Genomic DNA, 17,500 nt, shown 5'->3' with positions numbered 1-17,500 from the left:
GTGTGGGTGTGTGTGCGTGTGTGTGTGTGTGTGCGTGGGTGTGTGTGTGTGTGCGTGGGTGTGTGTGTGTGTGTGTGTGTGTGCGTGTGTGTGTGTGCGTGGGTGTGTGTGCCCGGTTGCAGGTTTGCACATTAACATGTGCATTCTTTATTAAAGCGTTGTTATTCCATTCGATCACACGGTGTTATATTGTCCTATTGTCTCTGTTGGTTGAATAAGCACAAACAGGAGAGAGACGCCAGCCCTTGCCGGTTTCAGCCGGTCGTAAACAGGTTAGGAGCAGAATTGATTGTGAATAAAAATCAAGATGTCTGTTTAATCATATTCAGGGAGTACAACAGTAATAACATGTATGGAAATGGACCAAACCGAAAAATGTCAATTACATCTTGAATTAAAGGTCCCATTTGACTATATTATTTTGCCTACATTATGTAAATTGTCTACTACAGGAAAAGTCTGTGTGTCTGTGTGTCTGTGTGTGTGTGTGTGTGTGTGTGTGTGTGTGTGTGTGTGTGTGTGTGTGTGTGTGTGTGTGTGTGTGTGTGTGTCACAGCAACTCCTCTAACAACGACCTTCTTGCCAGCCGGGAGAGGGTAAAACCACGGGGGGGATGTGTGTGTGTGTGTGTGTGTGTCTGTGTGTGTGTGTGTGTGTGTGTGTGTGTGTGTGTGTGTGTGTGTGTGCTTTCATCTGTGTGAGGGTGTATTTTTGTGTCTGGATGATAAAGTGTGAGTGGCCATGCATGGTGTGTTTCTGTGTGTTTCTGTGTGTCTGCAGCAGTTCAGTTTACGTATGTCTGTTTCTCTCTGTAAAAGTGTGTGTGGATGTGTATATGTGCGAGTGTCTGTACGTGTGTATGTAGTGTGCGTGGGCTTAATGGGTCTAAGCAGTTCCCTTCGACCCATTTATCTCTCTCTCTCTCTCTCTTGACCTGCAGAGATTTGCTGGAGGTCAGTGAGATACGAGGCTGTGTAATGAGGGCCGAGGGACAATAAAGAGAGAGAGAGAGAGAGAGAGAGAGAGAGAGAGAGAGAGAGAGAGAGAGAGAGAGAGAGAGAGAGAGAGAGAGAGAGAGAGAGAGAGAGAGAGAGAGAGAGAGAGAATCGGGTTGAGACCTGCAGGTAATACTGGTGCTGGTACGATTAGGGTTATGGGTGTGTGACCATAGTGAGTGAGACACACTAATTAACTCTCGATATTTACTTGCCATTATTGTCAATAAAGTTTTCAGTTATTGCTTTGCTATTTGTTTGAAAAGTTTGAGAGAAAAGAAAACTGTTGAAAACGAATAGCATACTACTTATTGGAAATTCGTGAATGAAAAAAAAAGGCCGGTATTCTTAAACAGTATACTTATTAGTTTATGGAGGGAATGCACAGAGACAAAGCCGCGCTGATCCACCTCTCCAGAGAGTGGAGGAATGTTAACAGCTTTTATATCGGGCGTATAGAAGAGATATTCTTGAAACGTGTAAAGTCGGGTTCAAACTACCAAACATTCACTAACGCAAGGGCATGAACACACACACACACACACACACACACACACACACACACACACACACACACACACACTCACACGTGTATGTGCCCTCGCACGTGCGTGTGTGTGTGCGCATTTGTGTGTGCTGGCTATGTGACATATCAACCCTGCCAAAGGTGTTTCAACCACTGGTGTTCCTTTGAAAAAAAGAAACTGTGAAAAAACGAAATCGAAAAAGTCAACACCTCTCACTCCCTCTCTCTTTTTGCCATCCTATTCTGCCACTGTGTCTCATGCATCACCTTACCAACACCTTTCACACACACACACACACACTTTGAGTGTCTGCAAAGATAAAATAAACCAGTGTGTGCGTGTGTTTTCTGTGTGTGTATGTTTTATGTATGTGAGTATGTGTCAGTGTTTCTGTGTGTGTGTGTCTGTGTGGTGTGTGTGTGTGTGTGTTTGTTTTCTGTGTGTGCTTGTTTTGTGTGTGTGTGTGTGTGTGTGTGTGTGTGTGTGTGTGTGTGTGTGTATGCTGTGGAGGATAATCCAGTTTTCCACTCTGCTGTGATATCTCTATATTCCATTCCCACAACAACTCTCTCTCTCTCTCTCTCTCTCTCTCTCTCAGCTTTCCCGATGTCCTCTCTTCCCCTCTCTTCCTCGCTCTACCTCTCTCTGTCTCCTTCCTCTCTAAACCCTCAGTTCTCTCAGTCTGTCCCCGTCTCTCCATCCTTTATATCACATGTTTATTTTCCCTCCACTCTGCGTCCCTCTGTTGCTCTCACTCTTCCTCTCCCCTTTGTCCGTACTCTCAATCCTGTCTCTCAATCCTGTCTGAATTTGTATTTATCCTCTCTCCCCTATCTCTCCCTCCCTCCCTGTCCCTACATCTCTGCCTCCTCCCTCTGTTCCCCCTGCCCTCTCTCTCTCTCCCTCCCTCCTTCCCTTCTTTCTCCACCCCCCCTCCCAACAGAGCTCTATCTAAAGGAGGCTGTTGAGGTGTGTTACTGTATCAGGTGGTGAGGTGAACCACTTGGGAAGGCTTACAGCGCCACTCGCCTCTAAGACCCGCCCCCGAAGCCCACCACCACCACCACCACCACCACCACCACCACCTCCACCACCGCCACCACCACCACCGCCACCACCACCCCCACCTCCACCACCACCACCACCACCACCACCACCTCCACCACCACCACCACCGCCACCACCGCCACCGCCACCACCACCGTCCTCTTCTGAGAAGCAGCTTAAATAAGAAACACAAAGTTACTTCCTCTTTGATGAAAAGTAAAGTCTGAGGAGCAGCGGGGGGGGGGGGGGGGCGTCCAGCGCTGACCCGCTGATACCAGCGAAGAGGAGCGAGGAGGAGCGAGGAGGAGCGACCAGCAGTTCGCAACCCGGGGGCCTTGTATGCAAATGGCGTTGCTGAAGACCGCAAAAAGAGTTTGGGGAGAGCGGTGAAAGGTTCTGGATGGACTCAAACAGACTAATGATTCACCGCCAGGAGCTAACCGCTAATGAGTCAGGGAGGGGCGCGGCTCTCTGTGGAGGTCGGGAGGCTGCTATTAGATGTTGGAAGAAGGGGAGATCAAAACAAGTTGGTCACAAACACTTCCAGACCTCAGCATCACGAGCTCAATGAGCTCGGGAGCGACGGGGGCAGCAGCCGGCAGGTTTGCGAGGTGCAAGGGGTTATGGGAGTAGTGGTTTGGCAGGCGAGGGGCGGACTGAGAATCAGGAGGGTCCGAGGGTCTCAGGACTACAGATGGAGACGCTGGTCAACCTTCCTGTGGGGTCGCTTTCTCAGCCGTCGCTGAACCTTGGCTGAACTGTTCCGAGCCCACGAGGAATGTTTGGAATAGGAGTCCGTTTTAAAGAAAATAAAATAATAAATACCTAATTAATTTAGTGTTTGAGTTCATTTTTGGTAGCAATTTCTCAAATTAAAATAAAGTTGAAGTGAAAGAAGTCAATAGGTTTAAAAGTGGGCCAGAGGCAATTCCGTCATCTGATGTAATTGAATAAAATAATTGTTGTGTGATGTAGTGTATTGTTTTGTACTGTAGTGTACTGTAGTTTAGTGTGATTTTGTGTACTTTAGTTTAGTGTAGTGTATTGTTGTGTGATGTAGTGTGATGTAGTGTGTTGTTGTGTACTGTAGTGTACTGTAGTGTATTGTTGTGTGATGTAGTGTGATGGTGTGTACTGTAGTGTAGTGTATTGTTGTGTGATGTTGTGTACTGTACTGTAGTGTATTGTTGTGTGATGTAGTGTGTTGTTGTGTACTGTAGTGTAGTGTTGTGTGATGTAGTGTGATGTTGTGTACTGTAGTGTAGTGTAGTGTATTGTTGTGTGATGTAGTGTGATGTTGTGTACTGTAGTGTAGTGTTGTGTGATGTAGTGTGATGTTGTGTACTGTAGTGTAGTGTAGTGTATTGTTGTGTGATGTAGTGGGATGTTGTGTACTGTAGTGTATTGTTGTGTGATGTAGTGTGATGTTGTGTACTGTAGTGTAGTGTAGTGTATTGTTGTGTGATGTAGTGTGATGTTGTGTACTGTAGTGTAGTGTTTGATGTAGTGTGATGTTGTGTACTGTAGTGTATTGTTGTGTGATGTAGTGTGATGTTGTGTACTTTAGTTTAGTGTAGTGTATTGTTGTGTGATGTAGTGTGATGTAGTGTGTTGTTGTGTACTGTAGTGTACTGTAGTGTATTGTTGTGTGATGTAGTGTGATGTTGTGTACTGTAGTGTAGTGTAGTTTATTGTTGTGTGATGTAGTGTGATGTTGTGTACTGTAGTGTATTGTTGTGTGATGTAGTGTGATGTTGTGTACTGTAGTGTACTGTAGTGTATTGTTGTGTGATGTAGTGTGATGTTGTGTACTGTAGTGTAGTGTGTGATGTAGTGTGATGTTGTGTACTGTAGTGTACTGTAGTGTATTGTTGTGTGATGTAGTGTGATGTTGTGTACTGTAGTGTAGTGTAGTTTATTGTTGTGTGATGTAGTGTGATGTTGTGTACTGTAGTGTATTGTTGTGTGATGTAGTGTATTGTTGTGTGATGTAGTGTATTGTTGTGTGATGTAGTGTACTGTAGTGTACTGTAGTGTATTGTTGTGTGATGCAGTGTGATGTTGTGCACTGTAGTGTAGTGTAGTGTATTGTTGTGTGATGCAGTGTGATGTTGTGTACTGTAGTGTACTGTAGTGTATTGTTGTGTGATGTAGTGTGATGTTGTGCACTGTAGTGTATTGTTGTGTGATGCAGTGTGATGTTGTGTACTGTAGTGCACTGTAGTGTATTGTTGTGTGATGCAGTGTGATGTTGTGCACTGTAGTGTAGTGTAGTGTATTGTTGTGGTCGGTGGTCACCTGGTCCAGCTCATCCTGGTCCCTCAGGCCTTCGGGGGCGTGGCAGTACTTGCGCTCGCGGTACTTCCTGCGCAGGAAGGTGGCGCGCTGCTCCGGCGACGCCCCCGTGGCGCTAAGCCCCTCCTCCGGCGGCACGCTGGCCGCCCAGAACAGGTTGGCGTTGGAGTTCCCCACCTCCAGGAAGAACTGGTAGAGAGACATAGAGAGAGAGAGAGAGAGAGAGAGAGAGAGAGAGAGAGAGAGAGAGAGAGAGAGAGTGTGATAGAAAGAAAGAGAGTGATAGAGAGTGAGAGAGAGAGAGAGAGAGAGAGAGTGATAGAGAGAGATAGAGAGAGAGAGATAGAGAGAGAGAGTGATAGAGAGAGATAGAGAGAGAGAGTGATAGAGAGTGATAGAGAGAGAGAGAGAGAGAGAGAGAGAGAGTGAGAGAGAGAGAGAGTGTGTGATAGAAAGAAAGAGAGTGATAGAGAGTGAGAGAGAGAGAGAGAGAGTGAGAGTGAGAGAGAGAGAGAGTGATAGAGAGTGATAGAGAGTGAGAGAGAGAGAGAGTGATAGAGAGAGAGCAAAGGCCGAACAAAGACAGAGTTAAAAGTTAAATCAACAAATAAAACAAACGCACACATCTGTAACATTACCCAAAGTTAATACAACTCTAGGTCTGATACCTTCATTGTAATGAGGCCTATAGGAACACACACCCAGCCCTCAGCCGGAGGGGGGTGGAGAGTGTGTGTCCAGCGTGTGTAAAGAGTGTGTAGAGTGTGTAGAGTGTGTAGAGTGTGTGTACAGCGTGTGTAAAGAGTGTGTGTACAGCGTGTGTATAAAGAGTGTGTAAAGAGTGTGTAGAGTGTGTAAAGAGTGTGTAGAGTGTGTAGAGTGTGTGTACAGCGTGTGTGTAAAGAGTGTGTAGAGTGTGTGTCCAGCGTGTGTATAAAGAGTGTGTAGAGTGTGTGTCCAGCGTGTGTATAAAAAGTGTGTAGAGTGTGTGTCCAGCGTGTGTATAAAGAGTGTGTAGAGTGTGTGTCCAGCGTGTGTATAAAGAGTGTGTAGAGTGTGTGTCCAGTGTGTGTATAAAGAGTGTGTAGAGTGTGTGTCCAGCGTGTGTATAAAGAGTGTGTAGAGTGTGTAAAGAGTGTGTATTGTCTGTAGTGTGTATCTACCTCCACCAGCTCGTTGCTCCAGATGTCTGAAGGGTGTGTAGTGTGTATTGTGTGTAGTGTATTGTGTGTATTGTGTGTAGTGTATTGTGTGTATTGTATGTATTGTTTGTAGTGTGTTGTGTAGTGTATTGTGTGTAGTGTGTAGTGTAGTGTGTATCTACCTCCACCAGCTCGTTGCTCCAGATGCTGCTGTCTAACTTCAGGCTGCGGACCTTAGAGATACTGGGGCCCAGAGACCGGTGCTGACCTGAACACACACACACACACACACACAGGTACGCACACACACACACACACACACACACACACACACACACACAGGTACGCACACACAAACATACACACACACAGGTACGCACACACAGGTACACACACACACAGGTACACACACAAACATACAGGTACACACACACACAAACACACACACACAGAACAAAAGAAGGATATTGTTGCGGTTCTTTGGTTGAAAGCCTTTTCCCCAGCGTGGGAGTTCGCCTGGCGAGTAAACATTAACGGCCTCGGAGGTCTGCTGTGACCAGAACACCAGCAACGCCGCGTAGCATGCTGTCAGAACACCATCAGCATACCGTCACATACATAACGATATCCATATGCTGTGCATAAGGTTAAAGTTTCTGAGAAGTGCTACTACTAGATACTGAAGTTTGGCAGCCGCCGCATTTTGACAACTACTGTAAATATTGTAAATAAATAAATAAGAAGCAGAGTAAATAGCCCAGCTCCGTGCTAGCTCTAAACAGCCTAAAAATACCTTCTCACCTCCTCAGAGCTCCACCTGCCAATAGTTTCACCCCCAATTAAAAACTTTGCTGCTGACTTCTGGACAGCGAGAGAGTGCAGGCGTTTGCTCATGTGCGGGCGTGTGTGTGTGTTCTCCTGTGTGTGTGTGTGTGTGTGTGTGTGTGTGTGTGTGTGTGTGTGTGTGTGTGTGTGTGTGTGTGTGTGTGTGTGTGTTCTCGTGTGTGTGTATGTCTGTGTGTGTGTATGTGTGTTTGTGCTCGTGTGTGTGTATGATGGGTGGGTTAGGTGGGGATCTTTTCAAACGCTCGCTCTTCTCTGTGACATTTCGTTTGCCGGCTCAAGGGACAGAACCGCTGCAAATAATAACCTGAGAGAGAGCGAGAGAGAGAGAGAGAGAGAGAGAGAGAGAGAGAGAGAGAGGGGCGAGAAAGAGAGAGCGAGAGAGAGAGCGAGAGAGCGAGAGAGCGAGAGAGAGAGAGAGAGAGAGAGGGGCGAGAAAGAGAGAGCGAGAGAGAGAGACAGAGAGAGAGAGTGAAAGGGGCGAGAAAGAGAGAGCGAGAGCGAGAGAGAGAGAGGGAGCACATCTTTTGCTGCGTTGTTTTTGTGTTGCCACGGCAACTGTCACAAGCGCTTCCTCCGTCTGAAGGGCCCCCCCACCCCACCACCCTCCTCCTCCCCGCCCAAATTGTGACTTTGAATTAAGAACAGAGCTTATTGCAAATGACACTTCTGCGAGTGTGTGATGGGGGGGAGAGAGGAGGGAGAGGGTGAGAGAGAGAGAGAGAGAGGGAGAGGGGGAGAGGGGGAGGAGGGGGCTTGGATTCACACCTCAGTGTTTGTTTGAAAGGAGGGGGTGGGCTTGAGGGCCCCCTGTCAACATGCCGAGAGGAAAGAGATGAAGCCATTAATAAAGTTTTGACAAACGTCTCAAAGAGCGGCAGGAAGAGGCAACAAACCCGGCGATGTCTGAGCGTCTCGGCGCCGGCTCCTCACGACACACAAGACTTGTTGACGCAACGCTATTCACTTATCTGCGAACGCGCACAGCACCTTCTCACAAACACTATGAAAGAGTCTGATACAAATAAAGTGTGTTATTAAAACTCTGAAGTTGTGTCCTCATTGTTTGTCTCATGTGTGTGTTCAGCTTCACCAGACCAACGTCCTGAAGAACTGCTGGGCCACGAGCTCATGCGCTCACCGCCGGGACGGCCTCAGCCTGGCCTCCAGATATGAGCTGAAGATAACCACACACACCCTCGTCCTCCAGGGGCCCTCACCGCTGTTGTCCTATCTCCGGGCCCCTGGCATTTAGATAACCCGGTCCAGGGGCCACAGACCAGAGACCCCCAGAGAGGGTTTATCAGCCGGATCCTCTCCCGCTAGAGGCTGCACGCCAAAGGAGGGAGACCTTCAGAATAGTTAGTCTGTCTGTCTGTCTCTCTGTCTGCCTGTCTGTCTGGCTGTCTCTCTTGCTCTCTCTCTCTCTCCCTCCACACATACCATGTCCAGTAATAAATATAGAAAAATGTATTCCTCATAGAGACAGAAGGCCATACAGCGCCGAGCGAGAGAAGAGCGCTTTGTTTGAGTGCTCGGTTCAGTTCTCCACCGCCTCCTGCAGCCTGGACCCCACCGGCTACGCTCCGCAGACCTAGCCAATGTGTCGTAGTGTTCACCAGTCATCTCAGAGTCCAACTTTAACCACAAGGTGTGTGTGTGTGGAGCGGACCAGGGATTGCCAGCGAGTTTTAAGCATACATTAACACCTTTTGATTTAAAGTGGAAAGTGTTTATGTATATTAAAGTGTGTATGCGTGTGTATTAAAGTGTGAATGCATTTGTATGTATATAAAAGTGTGTATGGGTGTGTATGTATATTAAAGTGTGTATGGGTGTGCATGTGTATTAAAGTGTGTATGCATTTTTGTATGTATATTAACGTGTGTATGCGTATGTATGCATGTATATTAAAGTGTGTATGAGTATGTATGTATATTAAAGTGTGTATGCGTGTGTGTTGATCTGTGAATCTCTGAGCAGGGGTGAATCAACCTTTGTGATTGGTGGACGTTTGTGTCAACAGATGTCCGAGGGTAAGTCATAACGCTACCTGCCAGCGGTGGACAGAGACAAACCAAGCCTACTGATTGGTTTGAAGGCATGCCACCGGTGATGTTGACCGATGCCAAAGTTTGCATGGTATTACTTAAACTTATAAACTAAATGACCCAGAGTCATAATTACTTTAAGTGTATGCAATTAAACAGCATCATTAAAATGTTTACGAGAACAGAGGGAGAGAGAGGAAGGATCGAGAGTGAGAGAAAGAGGAAGGACGACAGACAGACAGACAGACAGACAGACAGAGAGACAGTGTCCTTCCATCCGTGCGTCCGTCCCCCTCCCCTTACCTGCACACATCTTGCAGATGACCACGCCCAGGTTGACCGACGCCCACTCGGGCCAGGCCGCCCCGCAGTCGGCGCAGCTCCGGTTGGGGCCGTTGGACCAGATCTTGTCCACCACCTCGTAGTCACAGAGCGCCTCCTGCAGCGCCTCCACCCAGTCCGCCTTCTGGGCGTCCGACTCCGCCGCGAAGCTGCAGCCACACGGTGGAGAGATGTCTCTGCTACTGTAGGATTCAGACGACGCCCACCCGGCTCCGCCCGGCTCCAACCGGCTCCGCCCACCTCCACCCACCTCCACCCAGCTCCACCCAGCACCAACCGGCTCCGCCCTATCCCAGCCGGCTCCGCCCACCTCCACCCAGCTCCGCCCACCCCCAGCCAGCTCCGCCCACCCCCAGCCAGCTCCGCCCACCTCCGCCTGGCTCCGCCCACCTCCACCCCATTCTGTTATTGATTTGTTTCCAGGGAGCAAATAAAGGTGCGTAGTGCAGATGAAGGGTTTCTACGGTTACAGAGGGGGGGTGGGGGGGCTGCTTATGAGCAGATTCTGCCCGGTTGCCAGGTGCCGTGTCTATATCAAGTGTTTTCAGCGAGCCGATGGGTGATATGGATCAGGGAGGAGGGGGGTGTATGGGCCTCAGGTGGACTGCAGCCTATAAAGGACAGGACACTCCATCGACTGGCTCTGGGACCTGAACGGTTCTGGGTCAGAACAAACACATTACAGTCTCTGCTGAACGGGCACCGTCCAGTATACCCACTCTCAGTATGAGACCATTAGAAAAGGTAAACTTCCTCCTTAGACCTTAACTTGACTTTGACACTGTTCTTCCAAACCCTTTTCCATACGTGTGTCTGAGTGTGTGAGCCAGTGCAAGTGTGTGTGTGTGTGTGTGTGTGTGTGTGTGTGTGTGTGTGTGTGTGTGTGTGTGTGTGTGTGTGTGTGTGTGTCTTGAATAATATAAATCTGCAAACTTTGTGATAACGAGCACTCTTTCTATGTGTGTCTCTGGGTGTCACTGAGAGAAAGAGAGAGACACTCACTGACAGCTAGAGAGAGAGAGGGGGGCAGAGAGACACTCACTGACAGCTAGAGAGAGAGAGAGGCAGAGAGACACTCACTGACAGCTAGAGAGAGAGGGAGGCAGAGAGACACTCACTGACAGCTAGAGAGAGAGGGAGGTAGAGAGACACTCACTGACAGCAAGAGAGAGAGGGGGGCAGAGAGACAGTCACTGACAGCTAGAGAGAGAGGGAGGCAGAGAGACAGTCACTGACAGCTAGAGAGAGAGGGAGGCAGAGAGACACTCACTGACAGCTAGAGAGAGAGAAAGAGAAGGCAATCGAGAGGTAAGTATAACAATACATTTATATTAAGTATATCATGTATAAGAGAGAAGGGGGAGAGAGAGAGAGAGAGAGAGAGAGAAAGCTCTAACACCAAAGTGAGTTAAGACACACTTAAGGAAGACGAAATGGGACCACCGGATTCCATGGCAACACAGCTTCAAGCCTCGGAGGAGAGGGAGAGAGGGGGAGAGGAGGAGAGGGAGAGAGGGGGAGAGGAGGAGAGGGAGAGAGGGAGAGAGGGGGAGAGGAGGAGGAGGAGAGGGAGAGAGGGGGAGAGGAGGAGAGGAGGAGAGGGAGAGAGGGGGAGAGGAGGAGGAGGAGCCCCAGGAGGAGGTGGGGAGGAGGAGAACAACCCCCCCCCCCCAGTACGATCGATAGGTTGATTGGGTTCGGCTGTGTGTGCCGCAGCCTGTCTATCTGAGCCAAGGGGTGGGGCCAGGCGGGTCGGGGGCGGGGTTTAAGATCACCAAACGCCCCCCTGGCTGAACCGGTCCGGACCGCCAGGAAGACGCTACGGCTCGAACACCCACAGAACTCACCAACACTCGGGTACACACACACACACACACACAGGCACACACACACTCACACACACACACACACACACACACAGGTACACAGGCACAGACACACACACACACACACACACACACACACACACACACACACACACACACACAGGTACACAGGCACAGACACACACACACACACAGGCACACACACACACACACGCATGCACGGCCCAGCGCTGTGTGGGCGGGGCCAGTGGTCTGAGGCTGAAGGCTGGCCCCGCCCACAGAGGAAGGCCGTCTGCCAGCGCCCCCTTAAGGCTCGCTCGGTTTAACACCTAGGCAAAACAGAATGTGTGTGTGTGCGTGTGTTTCTGTGATGTGTGTGTGAGTGCGCGGGCATGAGTGTGTGCATGTGTGTGTGCGTGTATGTGTGTGTGTGTCTGTGTGCTTGCATCTGTCAGTCTGTCTGTCTGTGTTTGTGTGTCTGTGTCCGTGCGTGTGTGTGTGTGTGTCGTTGATGTGTGTGTGTTTGTCTATGCGTGTGCGCATGTGTGTCTATGCGTGTGCGTGTGTATGTCTGTTGCCGTGCATGTGTGTGTCTATGCGTGTGCGTGTGTGTGTCTGTTGGCGTGCGTGTGTGTGTCTATGCGTGTGCGTGTGCGTGTCTGTTGGCGTGCGCGTGTGAAACTATGCATGTGCATGTATGTGTGTGTCTATGCGTGTGTGTGTGTGTGTCTATGTGCGTGTGCGTGTGTGTGTCCATGCGTGTGCATGTGTGTGTCTATGCGTGTGCGTGCCTATGCATGTGCGTGTGTGTGTCCATGTGTGTGCGTGTGGGTGTCTGTTGGCGTAACGTAATTAGAAGCCGTTGCCACTAATCCCCCACCTCCAGCAGGTAGCCGGGCGCCCGGGGATGGGAATCGATTTGATCTACTCTAAAAAGAGAGAAAAAACTCAATTAAAGCGGCAGGAACCACGACAACAAGGCACTCAGCCGTCACCTCATCAAAACAAAGCAGGGCGACCCCGGCCACACCGCCCGTTCGTCTCCGCGCCGACGTCAACCCGAACCACAATTAAGACAGGAGGAGCGCTCCCTAACGAAGCAGACAAGCGGCCGAGGAGCGGCCGTAAACAGGTCGATGGGAGCTCAGAAGACGGGCGAGAGAGGGGCGAGAGAGGGGCGAGAGAGGGGCGAGAGGGAGAGGGAGGGAGGAGGGAGGGAGGAGGGAAGGAGAGGGAAGGAGGAGGGGTGGAGGGAGAGGGAGGAAGGGAGGGGGCGAGAGAGGGGCGAGAGGCAGAGGGAGGGAGGAGGGGGGGAGGGAGAGGGAGGAAGGGAGGGAGAGAGAGGGAGGGAGAGAGAGAGGGAGAGAGAGAGAGGGAGAGAGAGAGGGAGAGAGAGAGGGAGAGAGAGAGAGAGAGAGAGAGAGAGAGAGAGAGGCTCCGGTCTGGTGTTCCGACGGGAGGGGGCGAGGTTAGGAGGCGGCGGTGGGCGTGAACAGGGAAACACGCGGTGGCGAACAAGGCCGGCCTGCTCAGTCGTCCGCGGAGGCCTTGGATCCTAATGGGCTGAGCAGAACAGCCCGGGGGGGGGGGGGGGGTGGGGGATCGATGGGGGTCTCGGGGGAGAGGTAGGGGGGGGATCGACGGGGGCCTCGGGGAGAAGGGGGGTGGACCCAGAGCACAGTGCCCAGAGAGAGAGAGGCTGACCCACAGTGTAGTACAAGCAGACCCCAGGGACAGGGGAAGATGGAGAGGAGGAGGAGATCACGACAGAAGGAATACCATAACCACGCTGGACCCTCCTCACTTATTAGGACAGCGGTGCAGCGACAACACTGGGCATCGATGGACAATTAGGCTTTACTAGGGGGTGTGCGTGCGTGTGTGCGTGTGCATGTGTGTGTGTGTAGCCACTGGAGATGTGATGGAGGCTGTTTAGTTCTGTTTAGTGCCTGTTCTATGTCTAGTTATAAAGATCTAGTCCCAATGCATGCTAGTTTTGTGCTAGATCTAATCTAGTTGTTTCTAGAACAAGTCCTATCAAATTTGTTTGATTCATGTTGTGAATTATTTTAAGTGTTGAATTAAATCAGCATCTGAATGTTCTTCAAGGCGTAATGGATAGACCCAGCTACAGATTCATATAATAGATAAAGATTAGATTATAAAGAAAATTATAGAAAATAATTATTCTATGTGAATCAGACTTCTACACACTGTGAGTGGAACTCACCAGAAGTTCTTGAAGGGTGTGTTGATTTCAAAGCTCTTGCGGTCCAAATCTTTGATGGTGGCAGCAGTCAGATCCACCTCTGTGATGGCCAAGCCCGCTTTGTAATCCTTAACACACACACACACACACACACACACACACACACACGCACACACACACACAGAAAAACCATGTGGTAAAAAAGCTGCAAAAATCAGTAACAATTATTTATCAAGTCAGTCCCATTTTCTGTCTTCAACAGACAAAACACAGCAGAGGAGGAAAATAAAACATAAACAAAGAAAATGGTACAATACTAAAATATTTTTTTCCTTTCCAATTTCCATCTCAAAGGAGAAATTGTTCCCCATGGTCTGAGCAGCAGGGTAAAAACCTTCAGACCTTGCAGAACGTCGATAGTACCATTGGGCTCTCCTGCTCTGATCGGATCAATACACATAAACTCCTACAGTTTAGTCTAGACCGGCTCTCCGGATTTAGCCAATGTCTGGGTTTCCTCAAACTTTGAGGAGTGGTTCCAGTGGTCGGCCGTCCAGACCTCATCAGGACAGCTCTACTGGACTTCATGATGTCATTAAGGAGCTGGCTGAGAGTCTCCTGCTCATTAGAGGTTAGACCGAGATGTTCAGGGCACTGAACCAAGAACCTTCAGGCTAGACGAGATGTTCAGGGCACTGAACCAAGAACCTTCAGGTCCATCAGGCCCTCAGGTTAGAACGGAGCATTCAGGGTACTGAACCCAGACCTTCAGGTTAGACCGGGACGTTCAGGGCGCTGAACCAAGACCTTCAGGTTAGACCGGGACGTTCAGGGTACTGAACCCAGACCTTCAGGTTAGACCTGGACGTTCAGGGTACTGAACCAAGAACCTTCAGGCTAGACGAGATGTTCAGGCTACTGAACCCAGGCCTTCAGCTCCATCAGGCCTTCAGGTTAGACCGGGACGTTCAGGGTGCTGAACCCAGACCTTCAGGTAAGACCGGGACGTTCAGGGTACTGAACCCAGACCTTCAGGTCCATCAGGCCTTCAGGTTAGACCGGGACATTCAGGGCGCTGAATCCAGACCTTCAAGTTATGCTCAGACCACCACTTGTTTGGGAGTTGATCTAACACACACACAGGGGAGAGGGGATCCTTCAAATGCTGATTACCTTTCCCTGACATTTTCATTTTTATATACCCAATGTTTACTAGGTATGAGTCCTTATAAAGCTGCAAGCTAAAGGTGATGTAGTCAGATACGATTCTATAAAGATCAGATGTTATGGTAATCCGATTCTACGTGGTCTGGTGAATGTTTTATTCTATAGAACGTTCTGGGACCTGATCTGGAGTCAGAGGAATAAACAGCGCTCTCTCCAGTCCCTGAGGTGGAGGTTAGTGAGGAAACAGTTAGCTGTCATTCTAATATCCTGATTGATGCTGTTTTGCTCCAATCAATGGGCAGCTCTAAACTGTCACCCTCAAACTGTCCTGTTCCATCAATGGGCCGACAGAGCGACTGAGGCACTGTTTCTGAGTCACTTATTTTGGGGGGGGGGGGGGGGGGGGGGGTTATGTGTGTGTGTGTGTGTGTGTGTGTGTGTGTGTGTTTCTGTGTGTGTGTGTGTGTGTGTGTGTGTGTGTGTTTCTGTGTGTGTGTGTGTGTGTCTGTGTGAGTGTGTGTGTGTCTGCTAGGTGCAGAGCTTTGAGAAACAGAAAGCCAGATCACGAAAAGCAACTTTGGTATTCGTAAAAGTAGAGAGAGTGGGAAGTTTAGAAGTGAGAGGTGAGCTTAGGATGTTGAGAAGTTAAAGAGAGAGAGTGAGGCATTGAAAATTTATAGGTAGAGTGAGACATTGACAAGTGATAGGTAGAGTGAGACATTGAGAAATGATAGGGAGAGTGAGACATTGAGAAGTGATAGGGAGAGTGAGACATTGAGAAGTTATAGCAAGAGTGAGAAATGAGAGGTTATAGGGAGTGAGACATTGAGAAGTTATGGGGAGAGTGAGACATTGAGAAGTGATAGGGAGAGTGAGACATTGAGAAGTTATGGGGAGAGTGAGACATTGAGAAGTGATAGGGAGAGTGAGACATTGAGAAGTGATAGGGAGAGTGAGACATTGAGAAGTTATAGCAAGAGTGAGAAATGAGAGGTTATAGGGAGAGTGAGACATTGAGAAGTTATGGGGAGAGTGAGACATTGAGAAGTTTGAGAGAGTTGAAGTGGGAGACATTGAGGCAGAGCGAATAACATGTAAATACTGAGAGAGATATTTGTGTGCGTGTGGTTGTGAGAATGTGCATGCATGTGTCAGTGTGTGTGTGGTTGGAGAGTGGATGCAGAGCAGCATGCCAGTCACACACTAAACACACAACACGGCTGCCTCACGCAGAGCCATCACTGCCAGCCTCAGTGCATGTCGTCCGCCGTCCTCTTCCAACTGTTTAGCCTCATTACAGCGCACAAAAGAGCGGGAAAGCACAGGAGTGAGACGCAGGCTGCGGCTGATGGACGGGCGGGGGTTAATGTTTCTGTTCTTTTATGGAAATGGCTGCCAGACCTCGGAGCAGGCGGTGGGAGTCTGAGGAAGCGCTGGAAGAATTTCATGTTTTTTTTCAGATGATTTATCAAACTAATTAGATACGAAACACAAGCTCCTCTCTGCGCCGCTTGGCAGTATGAGTGTGTGGGGGGGGGGGGGGGGGTGTGTTTCCATGCGTATATTTCAGAGCCGTTTCAGCGCTACTGTTTATCTTCCCCCCGTGTTTAACCCAGATCAGCCCTCTCTCCTCACGTAGAGCTAGAGGATTCCACCGACAAAACGCAGGCAAGGGCTCCCGTCTGTTCATCGGCTGGGAGGGACGTCCTGTAGAACAATGCACTGAGGGACTCAGGGGCCCGGATTACTGGGGATTTAACCACGCTACAAGGAACCTTCAGCTGAGGGGGAGAGGGGGGGAGAGGGGGGAGAGAGAGAGAGAGAGGGGAGAGAGAGAGAGAGAGACAGAGAGAGAGAGAGAGAGAGAGAGAGAGAGAGAGACAGCCAGAGAGAGAGAGAGAGAGAGAGAGAGAGGGGAGAGAGAGAGAGAGAGAGAGGGGAGAGAGAGAGAGCCAGAGAGAGAGAGAGAGACAGAGACAGAGAGAGAGAGAGAGAGAGAGCTCTCGTGGAGGGATGAGGGGAAAGAGTTAGCCACATTAAATATGAATGAATGAACGTGGAGTGGGGAGCATTCCTCAGAATAGACTAAATGATATTAAAAGTTCCTGCCGGACCGCGCGGTCCACGGTGAAACCACTAAACGACTCTGACCTACATAGTGCTGCGTGGCCCCTGGACACAAGGCTTTCGTCTGGCTGCAGCATCAGAGCCGCTGGGGGCCCCACTCGGGGCCCCACTCGGGGCCCCACTGGGGGCCCCACTGGGGGCCCGCACGGCCCCACAGGCAGCAGGGGCCAGAGACAATCGGCTAGGTTACCAGACGAAATGAAAACAGAGGAACCAACACACTCAAACACATACAGTGTGTGTGTGTGTGCGTGTGTGTCAATACCCTCTTCTGTCAGAATGGATTCCACAAATGTTGGTGAATATGATTTATAGGTGAAAAAAAGGATCATGTGTGTGTTTGCTTGCTGCCCTTGTGCCACACACACACGGACACACGGACACACACACACACAGACACACACACACACACACACACACACACACACACACACAGGGCAGCCCAGTCGCCATTTTTTTTCTTAACGACCCTCATCCCTCTCAGCCAATTAGAGCAAGGATGCTGCGGCAGGACGGCCCCGCCCCCGACCGCTCGTTACCTGGCCTGTACCGTCCGCCTCCTGGTAGCTCCAATAAGCACTCCATGGAGAGAGGGGTGGGGGGAGAGAGAGAGGGAGGGGGAGGGAGGGGAGAGAGAGACAGAGAGGGAGGGAGAGAGAGAGAGACAGAGAGAGGGGAGAGAGAGGGAGGGAGGGGAGAAAGAGATGGAGAGAGAGAGAGAGAGAGAGAGAGAGAGAGAGAGAGGGAGGGAGGGTGGGGGAGAGAGAGGAAGGGGGAGGGAGGGGAGAGAGAGAGTTAGGGAGGAAGGGGGAGAGAGGGGAAGGGGGAGGGAAAGGGATGGTGGTCAGAGAGGCAAGGAGCCTTCAGATGTGAGTGTGTGATAAACTGGATGAATTGATTCCAGTATAATCAGACTATGCTAAATAGGC

General features: G+C 49.9%; 1 protein-coding gene across 1 annotated transcript in view; it reads right to left on the bottom strand.

Moving 5' to 3' along the window:
* arap2 (ArfGAP with RhoGAP domain, ankyrin repeat and PH domain 2) overlaps positions 1-17,500 on the bottom strand; it is a 79,298-nt gene that overhangs the window by 49,398 nt on the left and 12,400 nt on the right. Inside the window, 4 exon segments of the mRNA XM_079757694.1 lie at positions 4,868-5,053; positions 6,189-6,274; positions 9,204-9,391; positions 13,299-13,405. Of these exon segments, the coding sequence (XP_079613820.1) occupies positions 4,868-5,053; positions 6,189-6,274; positions 9,204-9,391; positions 13,299-13,405 (567 nt within the window).

The sequence above is a fragment of the Pollachius pollachius genome (assembly GCF_949987615.1).
Source record: "Pollachius pollachius genome assembly, chromosome: 20".
NCBI lineage: Eukaryota > Metazoa > Chordata > Actinopteri > Gadiformes > Gadidae > Pollachius > Pollachius pollachius.
This window is presented reverse-complemented; position numbering and strand designations above follow the sequence as displayed.